The following is a 14519-nucleotide window of genomic DNA, read 5'->3' as shown; positions in this document are numbered from 1 at the left end:
AACAACTCTCATCTTATCTGCTGCTTATCAGCGATTATGTAATAGTAGCTAGTAAGAGAGCAATTAGCACAGCAGGGGTCCCAACTAGACCATGAAGATGTGTGCAGTGGAGTTGAAAGACATTAATTTTCAATGGCCCTTATTCATTGGAACCATACTGTGATAGTCATTAGCCCTCAACTGTGCTGGTGAAGACAGAAATTCCTTGGCCAACTGCAAAGCTCTAGGCCTTTAAAAAGAAGTCAGGTTTGTACTTTCTTTTTTGTACGTTCCAGAATTATGCGCATTAAAAACAATGCAATACCATCCCCTGATATATCATTATTGTGATTTTCATTTTGAGCTCACGTTATTGTGATCGCTGGATATCGGGTGTCTGTCTGTCTGTCTATCCTCTGTGAACATTTGGCTTTTGTATGCTTGTGTGTTAAAATGGGTTATCTGGGATCAAAAACTAGGTCACTAGGTCATATAAAAAAATCTTGTGTTTGCTATAGAGGCTGCTCTTGATCTTCAAGAATTTTGATGAAAATGATGACCTTGACGGAATGTAGGCCAAGTTCGAGTATGGGTCATCTTGGGTTCAAAAACTGGTCATAAGGTTAAATCAAAGAAAATGCTTGTGTATGCGATAGAGGCTATATTTTTTAAAGGATCTTCATGAAATTTGGTCAGAATAATAACCTGGATGAAATCAAGAACGAGTTTGAAAATGGGCAGAAATATGCCACCATATAAAACGGCAAATGAAACAGAAGCTACAGTAAAAAATAAAACAGTAACAACTTATCCTTAATCCTAATTACCAATGAAACTAAATGCGTATACAGACACTTTCGGTTTGAGTAAGGGAGAATACTTTAACAGATCCTTAAATTGCATGATATACGAGTTACATCCCATTTTGTTCTCGTAAAATAAGCCACAGAAAACATAGGACGCACTAAACGTAGTCATTTGAGTTTGAACACGGAGACAAAGGTACATAAAACATTACTTATTTCGGGCTGTCACGGCAGGCGTATATATATGATAGGAATTTTAATTATAAAAATCTACGATAAAGTCCGAAAGTCTCGTTTGTGGAAAGGACAAAAATTTGATTAAAAGTATCCCGCAAAGGAATAAATTCTTTGCATTGGACCAGCCACTGTGATTTTAAAGACTCTCCCAAGAATAAAAACTCTGCGTCGGACCAGCTGCAATGCTTATCGTCATCTTAAGATCTATCTAAGTTTCTTCGCTGGACCAGTCACTTTCCCAAACTGTGACCTCTCTGTGTCGTGTCTTTGTCTCTCTGTCTCTCTCTACGGCGGGGCTCAAAACCCGTAATCTCGCATGAATGTGGAGACTGATGTCTAATTTGGTAGAATTTGTTTCAAGATTCAGCTTAACCCTTATCATGCTGGACACGACTGATTCTCACTTAGCGGCCAGTGTAGATCATGATCATAGAGCCTTGATATTTCACATGTGATATCATCTTATGGTCCTCTATCAAGATTCTTTAAATTGTACCCCTAGGGTGAAAAGAGGCCCCACCCCTGGGGTCACAAGTTTTACAAAGACTTATATAGGAGAAACCTTTAAAAATCTTCTTGCCTAAAACCACAAGACCTAGGCCTTTGATACTTTGTTTGTAGCATTGCCTTGTGATTCTCTACTAAAATTGTTCAAATTATGCCCCTTGGGTGATAAGAGGCCCTGCCCCGGGGGGTCTCAAGTTTTACATAGACTTATATAGGAAAAAAACTTTGAAAATCTTCTTGCCTGAAACTGGAAGGCCTAGGCTTTTGATATTTGGTATATTGCCTTTCCTAGTGTTTCTCTACCAAAATTTGTCAAATTATGTCCGTGGGGTGAAATAAGGCCCTGCCCTGGGGGTACCAAGTTTATCACAGAATTACATAGGAAAAAAGATAAAGATGTTCTTGTCTGAAAGTTCAAGGCCTAGGCCTTTGATGTTTGGTATGTAGCATTGCCTGGTGGATCTCTAACAAGTTCGTTCAAAATATGCCCCTGGGGTGAAAAGAGGTCCCACCCTCGGGGTCACTTGTTATAATTATGAGTTATACAGGAAAAAAATACTTCAAAAATTATCAGATCATATTTCCTAGACTGTTTTGAAATAATTACCTGATGATCCCAAGCGATTAGGGATCACTTGCCTGTGACCATAACCCACTGACCTACTTTCTTGTTTTTTAAGATACAGCCTTGAAATTTGGATGACATGTACAGTTTTGCACATCAATCTTAAAACTGACTTTCAGTTACTATTAATGTGAACTACTGACCTACCTTCTAAATATTTTATCATTAGTTTGCCATTTGAATCATGTGGCTCATATTACTCAGGTGAGAGATCCAGGGTCATCATGACCCTCTTGTTTAACAAAGTTTTATATTGTAATCTTAAAGAGTATTCAGGCTTGACTAAATTCTTAAATTTGAAAACACGCCATTTGAAACATGTGGCTCATATTACTCAGGTGAGCGATACAGGGTCATCACGACCCTCTTGTTTAACAAAGTTTTATATTGTAATCTTGAAGAGTATTCAGGCTTGACTAAATTCTTAAATTTGAAAACACGCATACTTGCACAGACATACAAATTAATGATACAGCTATATATAACATATAATTTCCGGTGGCCCGTCCTTGTAAGTGTATAAATGCTTACAGACAACTTAACTTTCCCGAAGCAGCTGGTCTATGTAACGAAGAACTTGATTAGTGTTGAATTCGTTCATATTTTCTTACATAATACAGCGATCCTTTTAACAATATGTCTACATCATGCATTATTAATGCGCTCGTAATGGTAAACGATACCATTAGGAAAACAACATTGTGTCATATCAGTTCATTCGGGTGTCATTTGAAAATATAAAACAAAATGTTTGATTTCACAATTAATCATATAGAACAATAGATTAACACTGACTTGATCAAAATGGCCAACTTGCGGTATAAACTGAGCAAAGACAAAATAATATGTCAGTGTTTTGATATATATTAATAAAACAATCGATATAAAATTATTGAATATGGAATTTGTGAATATAAGACGATTAAACCCAAGACGACGATAAAATCGTTCCTTTGTAACGTCATTTAATATAGGGTCAGTATAGTTGAAAGCAATCAATTTAGTAATTAACGTTTCTTTTCTTTTTTGTGCACTATATCTAGCAGTATAATAGTAACAAGTGCTATGACCAGGACACATATTAACGTATATACTTTATACACAGTACACAACCAACTACTGTAACCAAAGGCAACAGCCCATCCTACTGAACTTATAACACGAAAACTTGATAATGCCACATCTCTATCTTTTTCGAAGTAAATATTGTATAGGGCTGAAATAGAAAAATATCGTACTGATATACTGGTATACATTTATGTTAATTTGTATTTTCCCGCGAAGGTCAGTGGTTCTACCCAGGTGCCCGCTCGTAAAACAATACATTGATGGGCACCTGGGTCTTCCTCCACCATCAAAGCTGATCTGTAATTGTGTCGGTGCGACGTTAAACCTAACAGAATAAAATAAATGTATCTACCCGTATCTGTAAAATCAAATGTGAGATAACTAAACATGAATTAAATGTGCTTTCACTCTTTCATTAAAATTAGATTTTTTCTTATATCACTAGTCGGGTTGATCAGGTTTCTTTCAAAATCCATGATATTACAATTAAAATGTAGAGCTAAAAATACAAAAAAAATACTATTAATTATTTTTACGCAAAACAAGCGAGAACTTGAATCAGAGTTTAAAAAGCTTACAAACCTCTGTTCTAGAATAGGTTACAGGTGTTAATCACATGGTTACAAATGCATAACAGGCTACAACGCCTAATACTGAAAACTAGAAATATTACCGGAAACTAAGGCGAGTTAATTGCTCCTCCTATTCCAAATAAAGCCGCCAGTACGTAGACAACTCCATATTCAGAACTTTTTGGACTCCATAGTAACAAAGTTATGTAAGCTGACAGCTGGGCTATAAAACCTGTAATGTAGTTTTTTCAAAGAACAGATGTTGCTATAAGAACCTTATAAATGACTTTTTAAAGAAGCAAAGCATTACTTTTTTAAAGTTAAAATCAAATTAAAACGTAGAGAACACAAAATGTCAATAAAGCTATCGTCATCTAATATTTCTCCAAGTATTGACATTACATTTCTTTTCATTTTAATTAATGCGAGTTCCATTTCAAATGTAGAACCGGTATTAGCAAGATATTGTTGTCTCTGTAAAAATAAAAATAACTTATCCATATATCAAATATATCTAAAGCATATTTCCTTATAAACTTGGTAAAACTCGGTTTTATTGAAATAATTCATGTTGAAATTTCAACGTTGCTATGCATGTAACAGACAACTGACCACATTAGGTCTGGTGTTGTTAATGACCATTCTTGAGAAATATTATGAATGTCATGACATTAATGGTTTAGTCTATTCTGCAGCTGAACAAATAAGTGTTCCATGCTAATGTGTCCTACAAATTTAGTTTTGCTTCTATGTAATGCGAACTTGACACAAATTGTAACTGACAGTCAAGCAAACACTGAATGTAAATTCTCCGTCCTGAACTGTACAAAATCCTACAACCATATGTGGGACCAGCGAATGAAATCGCCTTCTGTTAGTGCCAACACAATATTTTCTGGTTCAAGTTAATGTCACATGTAATTAGTCATACACATATATATTTAATTCAACATTAAAAACAACTTACCAAAAATATAGATAGCGACATGTCCAGTGTATTGATTAAGCTTTCCAAATAATACACTGAACAATGACTGGCTTACACCATAAGTTATCATTACAAAACCAACTTTCTCTATTCCGTAGGGACAGCTTATGTAGGCCTATAATAAAACAAGAGCTGTCTGATGACAGCGCGCTCGACTATTCGAAGAATTGATTGAAGAATGGTGTCAAAATATTTCCACGGATATTCAGACAAAAGAAATAAATAGATTAGACAAACAATGTTCCTGTATTACTTTGATTTCGATAAGTCTTGCACTAAATGGCAATATATGAGCCAATTTCAAAGTCCAAAAAGGGCCATAATTCAGTCAAAATAGTTATGTACTCTTGCCTACAGATGGAAATCATAATGATAAACAAGTGTTCAAAGTTTAAAAGCCATATGTCAAATAGTTTTGACAAAACATGGACTTGTATGGAAACAGAACCAATTTCAAAGTCCAAAATGGGCCATAATTCAGCCAAAATAGATGACAGAGTTATGTTCTCTTTCCTACAGATAGAGACTATTATACTAAACAAGTAATAAAAGTTTCAAAGCCATATGTCAAACACTTTACAAAAAATATGAACTGGTACGAAAAACTTAACCAAGATTTCTAAGTCAAAAAGGGCCATAATTCAGCCAAAATCCTTGATGGAGTTATATACTCTTGCCTATAACTGGACATGGTGATGGTAACTAAGTGTTGAAAGTTTCAAAGCTTTATCTCAAAAGACTTTGTCAAAATATGAACTGGTACGAAAAACTTAACCATGATTTCTGAGTCAAAAGGGGCCATAATTCAGTAAAAATCCTTGATGGAGTTATGTGCTCTTGCCTATAACTGGACATGGTGATGGTAAGCAAGTGTTGAAAGTTTCAAAGCTTTATCTCAAAAGACTTTGTCAAGATGTGGACTGGTACGAAATATTAACTCAGATTTCTAAGTCAAAAAGGGCCATAATTCAGCCAAAATCCTTGATGGAGTTATGTGCTTTTGTCTATAACTGGACATGGTGATGTCAAACAAGTGTTGAAAGTTTCAAAGCTTTATCTCAAAAGACTTTGTCAAAATATGAACTGGTACGAAAAACTTAACCATGATTTCTAAGTCAAAAGGGGCCATAATTCAGCCAAAATCCTTGATGGAGTTATGTGCTCTTGCCTATAACTGGCCATGATGATGGTTAACAAGTGTTGAAAGTTTCAAAGCTTTATCTCAAAAGACTTTGTCAAAATGTGGACTGGTTCAAAAAACTTAACCCAAGGTGTGACGCCGACGCCGACGCCGTGGTGAGTAGGATAGCTCTACTTATTCTTCGAATAGTCGAGCTAACAAAAACATGAAAAGCAGATGTAGGTCTTAAAAGCAGCAAACAAAACACTCATCGTGAACGTCAAATGTCCAAGTATTAGGCCCAACTATGCTTTGCCTAAACAAAAAAGGACAAACAACTAAAGCGCGACTTTAGAAGTTGTAATCACAAATTTCAAATTTGCCATAAAACATTGTATATAGCTGATGAACACTGTAAAACTTATACATTTGTTGCATTTCTAAGTACAAACGAAAAGGCAAGATAATTAAGACGCAATAGACCAGATCCACGAGTAAGGTCTAAGATAATTGCAAATGCATTATAAATTGTTGAAGGTAAATATTATTCAGGTGGAGCAGATACTCTATAAATGCAGATTTACTTGATACAGTATTCAAAGCGATTAGTCTTGGACGTTGTCTACATGCTATACTAAGCTTGTTGTATCTCTATCGTGTACATAATAGTTATACAATGTTAACTTATATTATGTATACGTATTTCTCTAGTGTACACAGTAGTTATACAGTGCTAACTTATCTTAAGTCTTGTACATAACCGTTATAAAATGCTACGAAGATTTGTTTTAGCGTCTCTTTATTTTTTGTCTTTGTTGTTTTCGGCTCAGTGTTGTTTTTATTTACAGTATTTTGGGATCATGAATTTCACACAATGTATATTTATAATACTGTTCCATTTATAAGACGTAAATTTCAAATAGTAGCAATACTGGCCGTTATCTTTCATTAACGTACTTTATTAAACCTACCGGGTTTGCGACTTCAAAAGAGTCTGAAGTAAGAAAACTTTCAGATATCCAATAGCAATTGCCACATTTTCAAGAACGGAGCTCATTCAAATGTCAACAGTCTTGCAGTGCATGTGGAATTGTGCCACCGTGTAATTTTGCAACACCGCTATATATCGCAATTACCGTTAAAATCATCGGCCGCTATATATCGCACCTATAACGCTAAATGTCGCAACACCAACGTTAAATGTCGCACACAGGGTATTTAAATCTAAGACATATATTTACAAGTCATTGTGTATTCTGTTCTAAATAGTATCTTTTGTAATAAACTTGAATCTTCAACAGCAAAATGACATTGTGTTGAATTTAAGCCCGACGGCAGTCGTGTATACTTTTTTGAAGGTTCATATAGAAACAACAGGGCCATGATGACCCCATATCGCTAACCTGAGTATCACAGCTTTCTTGGAGGGTTTAAGCAGAGGATCATGCAAAAATAGTTTTGAAATTATTTTGAAATTTCTGACAGGAATGATTTAAAAGTTCCCACTAAATAAATACGGGTTTGTGAGAAAATTGTGTGTTTGTGGAGATGGGTTAGGGATTGAAAAGGGGGTGAATGAAGACACACGACAAAATACCAACAAATAATAAAAAGAAAAATCATTTTCTTTGAGGGGGCGTTAATGTGTGGGGTGGGGTGGAAGAGTGAGGGGGATGATGTGGGCAGGGATGATGATGATGTGATACTAAGAGATCATTCAAGAAACTTAAAGTAAAAATGTATCAAGGTGCCCGCTCATGCCTGAAATAATGTAAGGAGAGGCACATAGGATCTTCCCCCGCCACAAAAGCTTGATAGTCGCCTTATGTTATTAACTGTAAAATTCCAGCAAAGAAATAAAATCCCTGACCAATTAGTGGAAAAACATTGGTTTTTACAGCTGCACAGTACAACACACAAAAGCACTGTTTATGTTAACTGGCTGCGGGCGTATGATTAGTGACACGAACATGTTTAAGTCTTTCATGTGCACCCCTGTATATGAACAGGCGTTATCAAGATTTAAGCACTTCACATGTGCATCAATTTGCGACTGGTTGTATTTCAACATATCGTGGTTCGATCCTTTGGTGGCAAGGCCATTTTATGTCGTATATAGCATACATTTCCTCTTACAAAAATATATATTGTAACAGATATTACTCAAATGAGTCAGACTGGACTGTGCTGGGCTAGTTAAGCCTAAAATTTTGACAAAAGATCAATGTTTTCTATCTTTGGTATCGTGTGGGGAAGTTGTCGGCAACTATCTAAATATAAATATTAATGTTTAGTTTTGTGACACCTACATAAAAGCACGATGGTATGTGTAGACGACACACGCTAGGAATAAGATGTCGTGCTAATAATTGCAAACGATAATTTTTCTTTGTGTTGTAACTGTCGTTTTGTTATGTTAAAATTTAAAGTATGGTCGTCATGACCGTGACTTATATTCCTTTTAAGTTTTGTCAAAACCATGTATTGCAAATGATTCTTCATGGAACCTTCTACTAAGATTGTTCACACTATTAAAGCTGTGATAAAAGATGACTGCTGCTTTAACATATGAATATATAATATCTGTCTGAGCTATGAAACTAGAGTGACCGATCTAGAACCATCATGGCCTTTTTGTTCTAAGAAAAAATGTTTCAAGTGCTCGAGATATTATTTCGAGTGGTTATCTTATTTCGTGCGCTCTAGAACTCGGCATCTTATCTTGAGTGCAAGATGTCTTATTTCGATCGGAAAACTTCCATCGTTTAATAACAATTCGAAAGCAAGACTTAGTGCAAACTGTTGAAATTTCGTAGTCGCTATTTATATTACGAAATAGTAACACAAGAAACTATAAAGTCTAAATATATGATCTGTTTTATATTCAAAATAGAAAATGTATAGGGCTTAGTAATGAATAGAATAAAAAGCAACATAAACAGTAATTGGATATCCTCACTACGAAAGCCCTGCAGTGACTTCGTAGTTCGCAATTCATAGTTCATACTTCGCAGTTCATACTTCACAAAGTAAATACATATATATAAATTAAGACATGTATGAACTGCGAAGTGTGCAGTATGAACTGTATTGTGTGAATTGTAAAGTCTGAACTGTGAAGTGTTAAGAATGGACTGTGAAGAGTGAACTATAAAGCCTGAAATGTAAATTTTGAACCGTGAACTATTAAGTATAACCTGTGAAGTGTGAACTGTGAAGTATAAACTGTGAACTGCTTTGAATTCAGTAGAGATCACGGAAACCCCTTATGCATGTAAGTGAAAATTCAGTTTTGAGTCGATAAATAGAACTATCTAGATAAAACTTAGGTCAAGTTTTATAATGGTTTAATAAGTAAGGACCACGGTTACATTTAAATTTTGGTCATTTAACTTCAAATTGATGTGATGTCACTTGGTCAACAGTCTTCATAACATGGGTCAACTGGAAACCAAGTATGTGATAAACAGCCATCTTGGCTCTTTTCATTTATCGCCTAACGGTCTGTGACAAGATGACTAAAGGTTTGCCCTTTCATCAGTCTGTAATCATGCGGAAAACTGGATCCTGTGATAGCTGAATATGTTCTCGAAGACGCATGAAACTTTGCATATGAATAAATGGTAGTGTTGAGATGATGCATGTAATTATCTCTTGTGTCTGTCTATTTCCTCACTTTATTACTAGTATGTTTGTAAATATGTCATGTGTGCATAAGTTAACATTTAACTGAAAGTAATATCCAAGTTGCAATTCTTTTGGTTTGCGACATTAAGCGTTAAAGATGCGACATATAACGGTGGACAAATTCTTGCAACATTTAGCGTTAAAGGTACGACATATAGCGGCAGATGATTTTGTGAAATTTAACGGTGGTGCGACATTTAACGACGCCACAATGATCAATATACCTTTATAAATATATAAACAAAGTAATATACATGTATAGTGAAATTTACAGCATACTGTTGTACACAAATTCAATGGCATCATCATTTTTCACGGGCCTCTTATATTAATTTTCACAACAATTCTTACACATATTTAATCGATTTTGTTTACTCTAACTTATCAATTTACGATATTCATGAAAGAACTCCCTTAGCGCCTAGAACGTTCAAACGTCAACATGAAAGGGCTTTGAAGCATAGAATTGAACAGAACAAATAAATGCAAATTCAATTTGAGTGGGTCTGTTCATAACCAGTCAAGGAATCAGTTTAAGCAGAATTTCTTCCTAAATATGCATCAAGTTTATCCCGTATGATCTAATCGTGTCGTCGCGGCTAAACACGACAATGCAAGCTAACAAAAATTGGTACAATTTTCAGAGTTGTATTTGCAGACACAAATAAAAATACATACACTGTTCTATAATTTTTTGTACTGTTTCAGATTGATTTCATTTCAATATATGTACCTACACTAGTGAAGTCACCTGCTGTGAAGCCGCCTCCTAAACCACTTAGTAATGTTGCAAACGTTAGCAGCATCTGGTTTCTAGAAGTAAATATTTGCACTGTAACTTGGCGAAGCTTTTTACATATAGAGATGATTTGCTGCCCACCAGAGGATGTGTCGGTCAAAAACAATAGCATAAGAAGTAGAGCAAGAGAGCACATTCCTGAACAAAATCCAGTATATATGTACACCTATAAGATATAAAACGTTCAATTATATTTCAATCATATATTAATATAAACAATGTTGTCGTTCACATTCTTTTTTATCAACATATGATTATAAAATGTTTATTTTTGTGTCCTTGTTATACAGTATTAGCACGTTTTTATGCCTCCGGCATCTACTGATGCGGGAGGCATATAGTGATGTCCTGTCCGTCCGTTCGTTTGTTCGTCGTCCGTCCGTACGAGGTTAACCAAATAGGACCATTCCGTCTAGCATCAATACCCCTTACTAGAATGACTTGATACTAATGCAGATGTAACCTGTGACCATTCCTCATTTTCAGACATCACCTGACCTCAGTTTGACTTTGACCTTGACCTCATTTTGGACTTAGGTTGCTTTATATGGGCCATCTCTTGGTTGACCAAATGGGACCGTTTCGTCTAGCATCAATCCCGCCTACAAGAATGAAATGATACTAATACAGATGTAACCTGTGACCATTCCTCATCTTCAAACATCACCTGACCTCAGTTTGACCTTGACCTTGACCTCATTTTGGACTTAGGTTGCTTTGTATCGACAAGAATGCCACCGGGGGCATCAAGCGTTTATTGAACGCAGCTCCTTGTTTTTTATATTTCGATTAGATGTCATACCTGTCTCCGAGAAGGCGGTGTTATAATGGAATCATTCATCTCTTTATATGGACAAAAATTTGATCCACACAAGACAAGCGTATCTTTGGATGTGGTGTTTACAGATTTACGTTGAAATACCAAAGACGATATTAGGTTACCCCAGATATTGCCTGAAAAAAAAAACATGTCATGCAGATATAAAAACCTCGCACAAAACACATTTGTGCACCTTTCTCACACTTCTGTCGAATTTCACTGACAGTTGATGTGTAAGTACCTTATTCTTGACCGCTCCAAAACAGTGCGTTGCTGTTGTTTTTTTTGGTTCGTTTGTTACTTTTATTTCATTATTATTTCATTCGTTTGTCTTAATGTTAACATGCATTTATCTGCTGCTATCTGCATACATTTACACATATTCATATATGTATCTCCGTATGGAGTTCTGTATGGGCGACTGAGTTCTCTGAATATGGTTTTTCCAGTTTGGGTCCTTTTCTCATTGCAGATATAGAAGCAAATAGTTTGATATAAAGTAAGGTTTCACTGAACAATGCTTTTGTCACACAACCCCCTATCTATATGGACAGGGACTTGGTAGGACCAAGAATATGTTATCTGAATATAGCGCATCAGTTTCTACAATTAAACATGGAGTCGTTACAAATTCAAAAGCATAACATGAGTATATTTGAAAGCATGACATATACAAAGCAACAGTTGCTACATTTTAGCGCTTCAAATACTGTTTTCAGAAACTGTGAACCTTATTATGTTACAAAGAAACAATATCTCTGTTAGTCATGTTAGTACTTAATCAAATATGTAAACAGATCTAAACATATCATGAAACAGATGTTGCAATTAAAACATTTGTTGCTTCTTACCTGTATAAAGGAAAGCATAAAATATTCCTAGGAACAGGTACACTCTATCTTGAACATTTGTCTGGGTGATGTAAGCATACCGTTTAGCAATATCAGTGATGTAAGCCTGCACCGCTAGCCAAAGATGCGCAGCACCTGTAAATTTAATGTCGTGATTCACAGCTCATATAAATATAATGGCGTCAACGATTTTAGAAAAATAAACATGGCGCTAACTACATCGCCCTCGGAAATAAATCAAACAAACAGTTTTATGCAAGAAAATATGCACACAAGTAGAAAAAGCTCTGTTACTTGAGGATATGTTTTTGACATCTTGGTAAATGTTATCTAAGAAACATCCCTAAATGATATATTGAAATCCGATAAAAAGATCATATTCGCCAAGTATCGTGACTTGCAATGATGTTTGACGGTTTGTACCATGTTATACTAGACCTCTCGTATCAATAGAGAATATCTAATGTTACTTCAGAATATCAAAAGAAACATAGATTTTAAAGGTTTTGTATCATGATATTCATCTGTTCAGGTTTTTTTTATAATTGTTTAAACAGCAAAGAACAATCTCTATGAATAATTATTAAGAAGTATAACTGAGGTCAACATTTTTATACTTACCCATGCCTAATATGAGTGAAGCAGGAATGATGGTAGACCAGGCGGGATAAAATCCAGTCGATACATAAATTATGTATGTGCTCATTGATACGACCATTATCCATTTGTAAGAGAAATGCTCCATTGTAAAAGGAGTTAAAAACAAACTAGTTAATACCATAGCTGCGTACACTACAGCCATCCCTGAAGTTCCAAGTCCGTCCTCTTTATTCAATGAACTTTGCAAATTTGCAAAGGAATGAAAAGCACTGAAAAGAAGCATAAATGCGAAACTAACGGTTAGAAGATTTCTAAAGATAGCGAATTTAGTCATCTTATTCAACACTTGGTTTGCTGTGACATCTATCGTTTTCGCAGTAACGTCATCATTATTCGTAGATATATTAGCCAACATTAATTCTTCAGCATCCGTATCCGCTTCTGCAGCTTTTTTTCTGTTGTCCATTTTAACGCTATACGTGGCAGTGAGATATTTTTTTCTTTGAAGTATCGCGTAGGTCTGGGATTTAGCTTTTAAACGTTGTTAAATATTTTTGTATCCTCTTACTCTATTTTTACACAAATACGTGAACTGAAGTAGATAAATAGCACCTAGGATCGGACAACGACTTACGATAACAGCTAGTCGTCTTAAACTTTATCAATATTATGACCTAATTATGTCTAATCTGTCCCATGGTTTACTACAAACAGTATCTGTTGCAGTAGTGAGTGAGTGACTGAGTTGGGTTTTACGGCGAATCGACACAAATGGTCATATAGCATGCAGTAATCTAAATAAAATACATACAGTCAGCAGAATCCGATTTCATTACTCTTCTCCCTTTTCACTGTTCTCAGTCTCACTGACATCTCGCAGTTTAATACATCGTCTCTATCAGCAAGCAAATTTAATAAACTTATATTCGCCGCCCGTCATGTACTCGTTTCATTTATTTATTTTGTTGGGTTTAACGTCCCACCGACACAATTATAGGTCATATGGCGACTTTCCAGCTTTGATGGTGGAGAAGACCCGAGGTGCCCCTCCGTGCATTATTTCATCACGGGCGGGCACCTGGGTAGAACCACTGATCTTTCGTATTTTGTTTGTTTGTTTTGGGTTTTACTCCATTTTTCAACAGTATTTCAGTCATGTAACGGCGGGCAGTTAACCTAACCAGTGTTCCTGGATTCTGTACCAGTACAAACCTGTTCTCCGCAAGTAACTGCCAACTTCCCCACATGAATCAGAGGTGGAGGACGAATGATTTCAGACACAATGTCTTTTATCAAATCGTCACGGAGAACATACGCCCAGCCCGGGGATCGAACTCGCGACCTCGTGATCCGAAGACCAACGCTCTCCCTACTGAGCTAAGCGGGCGGGCTTACCGGCCTTCCGTAAGCCAGCGGGATGGCTTCCTCACATGAAGAATTCAAGCCCCGAGTGAGGCTCGAACCCACATCGATGAGGGGCAAGTGATTTGAAGTCTTTACCTTAACCACTCGGCCACGGAGGCCCCAATGTCCTCGTTTTAACGTCGTTTCTCAAATTGCGGGCAGTTAACCTAACATGTGTTCCTGGATTTAGTACCAGTACAAACCTGTCCTCCGGAAGTAACTACAAACCAGAGTTTTCAGACACAATGTCTTTTATCAAATCGTCACGAAGAACAAACGCCTCGCCACGGAATCGAAGTCACGACCCGCGATCGGTAGATATGTGTTTCTTTTTTTCGTCCTAAAAAACTTTCTAATTAAATACTACATTTATTTATTGGCTACTTGGTTAATGTTAGAATTAAGCATTTTAAGGGAAATAACTATAAGGTTAGTTAAGATATCCTGACAAAAGTT

The 14519-nt window shown here is 36.0% G+C and overlaps 1 protein-coding gene across 1 annotated transcript; it reads right to left on the bottom strand.

Moving 5' to 3' along the window:
- Window positions 1–2465: 2465 nt before the first annotated feature.
- LOC123548680 (protein unc-93 homolog A-like) lies at window positions 2466–14266 on the bottom strand. Its single transcript, XM_053546263.1, has 6 exons — window positions 12681–14266; window positions 12060–12194; window positions 11191–11342; window positions 10327–10554; window positions 4762–4897; window positions 2466–4026 (listed from the first exon to the last, which is right to left on the bottom strand). The coding sequence occupies exons 1-6, from the start codon at window positions 13123–13125 to the stop codon at window positions 3902–3904; spliced, it is 1221 nt and encodes a 406-aa protein (XP_053402238.1). The 5' UTR covers window positions 13126–14266; the 3' UTR covers window positions 2466–3901.
- Window positions 14267–14519: the final 253 nt, after the last annotated feature.

This window comes from Mercenaria mercenaria, chromosome 6 (assembly GCF_021730395.1).
Source record: "Mercenaria mercenaria strain notata chromosome 6, MADL_Memer_1, whole genome shotgun sequence".
Lineage (NCBI taxonomy): Eukaryota > Metazoa > Mollusca > Bivalvia > Venerida > Veneridae > Mercenaria > Mercenaria mercenaria.
The sequence above is the reverse complement of the archived record's forward strand: the minus strand, read 5'-3'. Positions and strand labels throughout refer to the sequence as shown.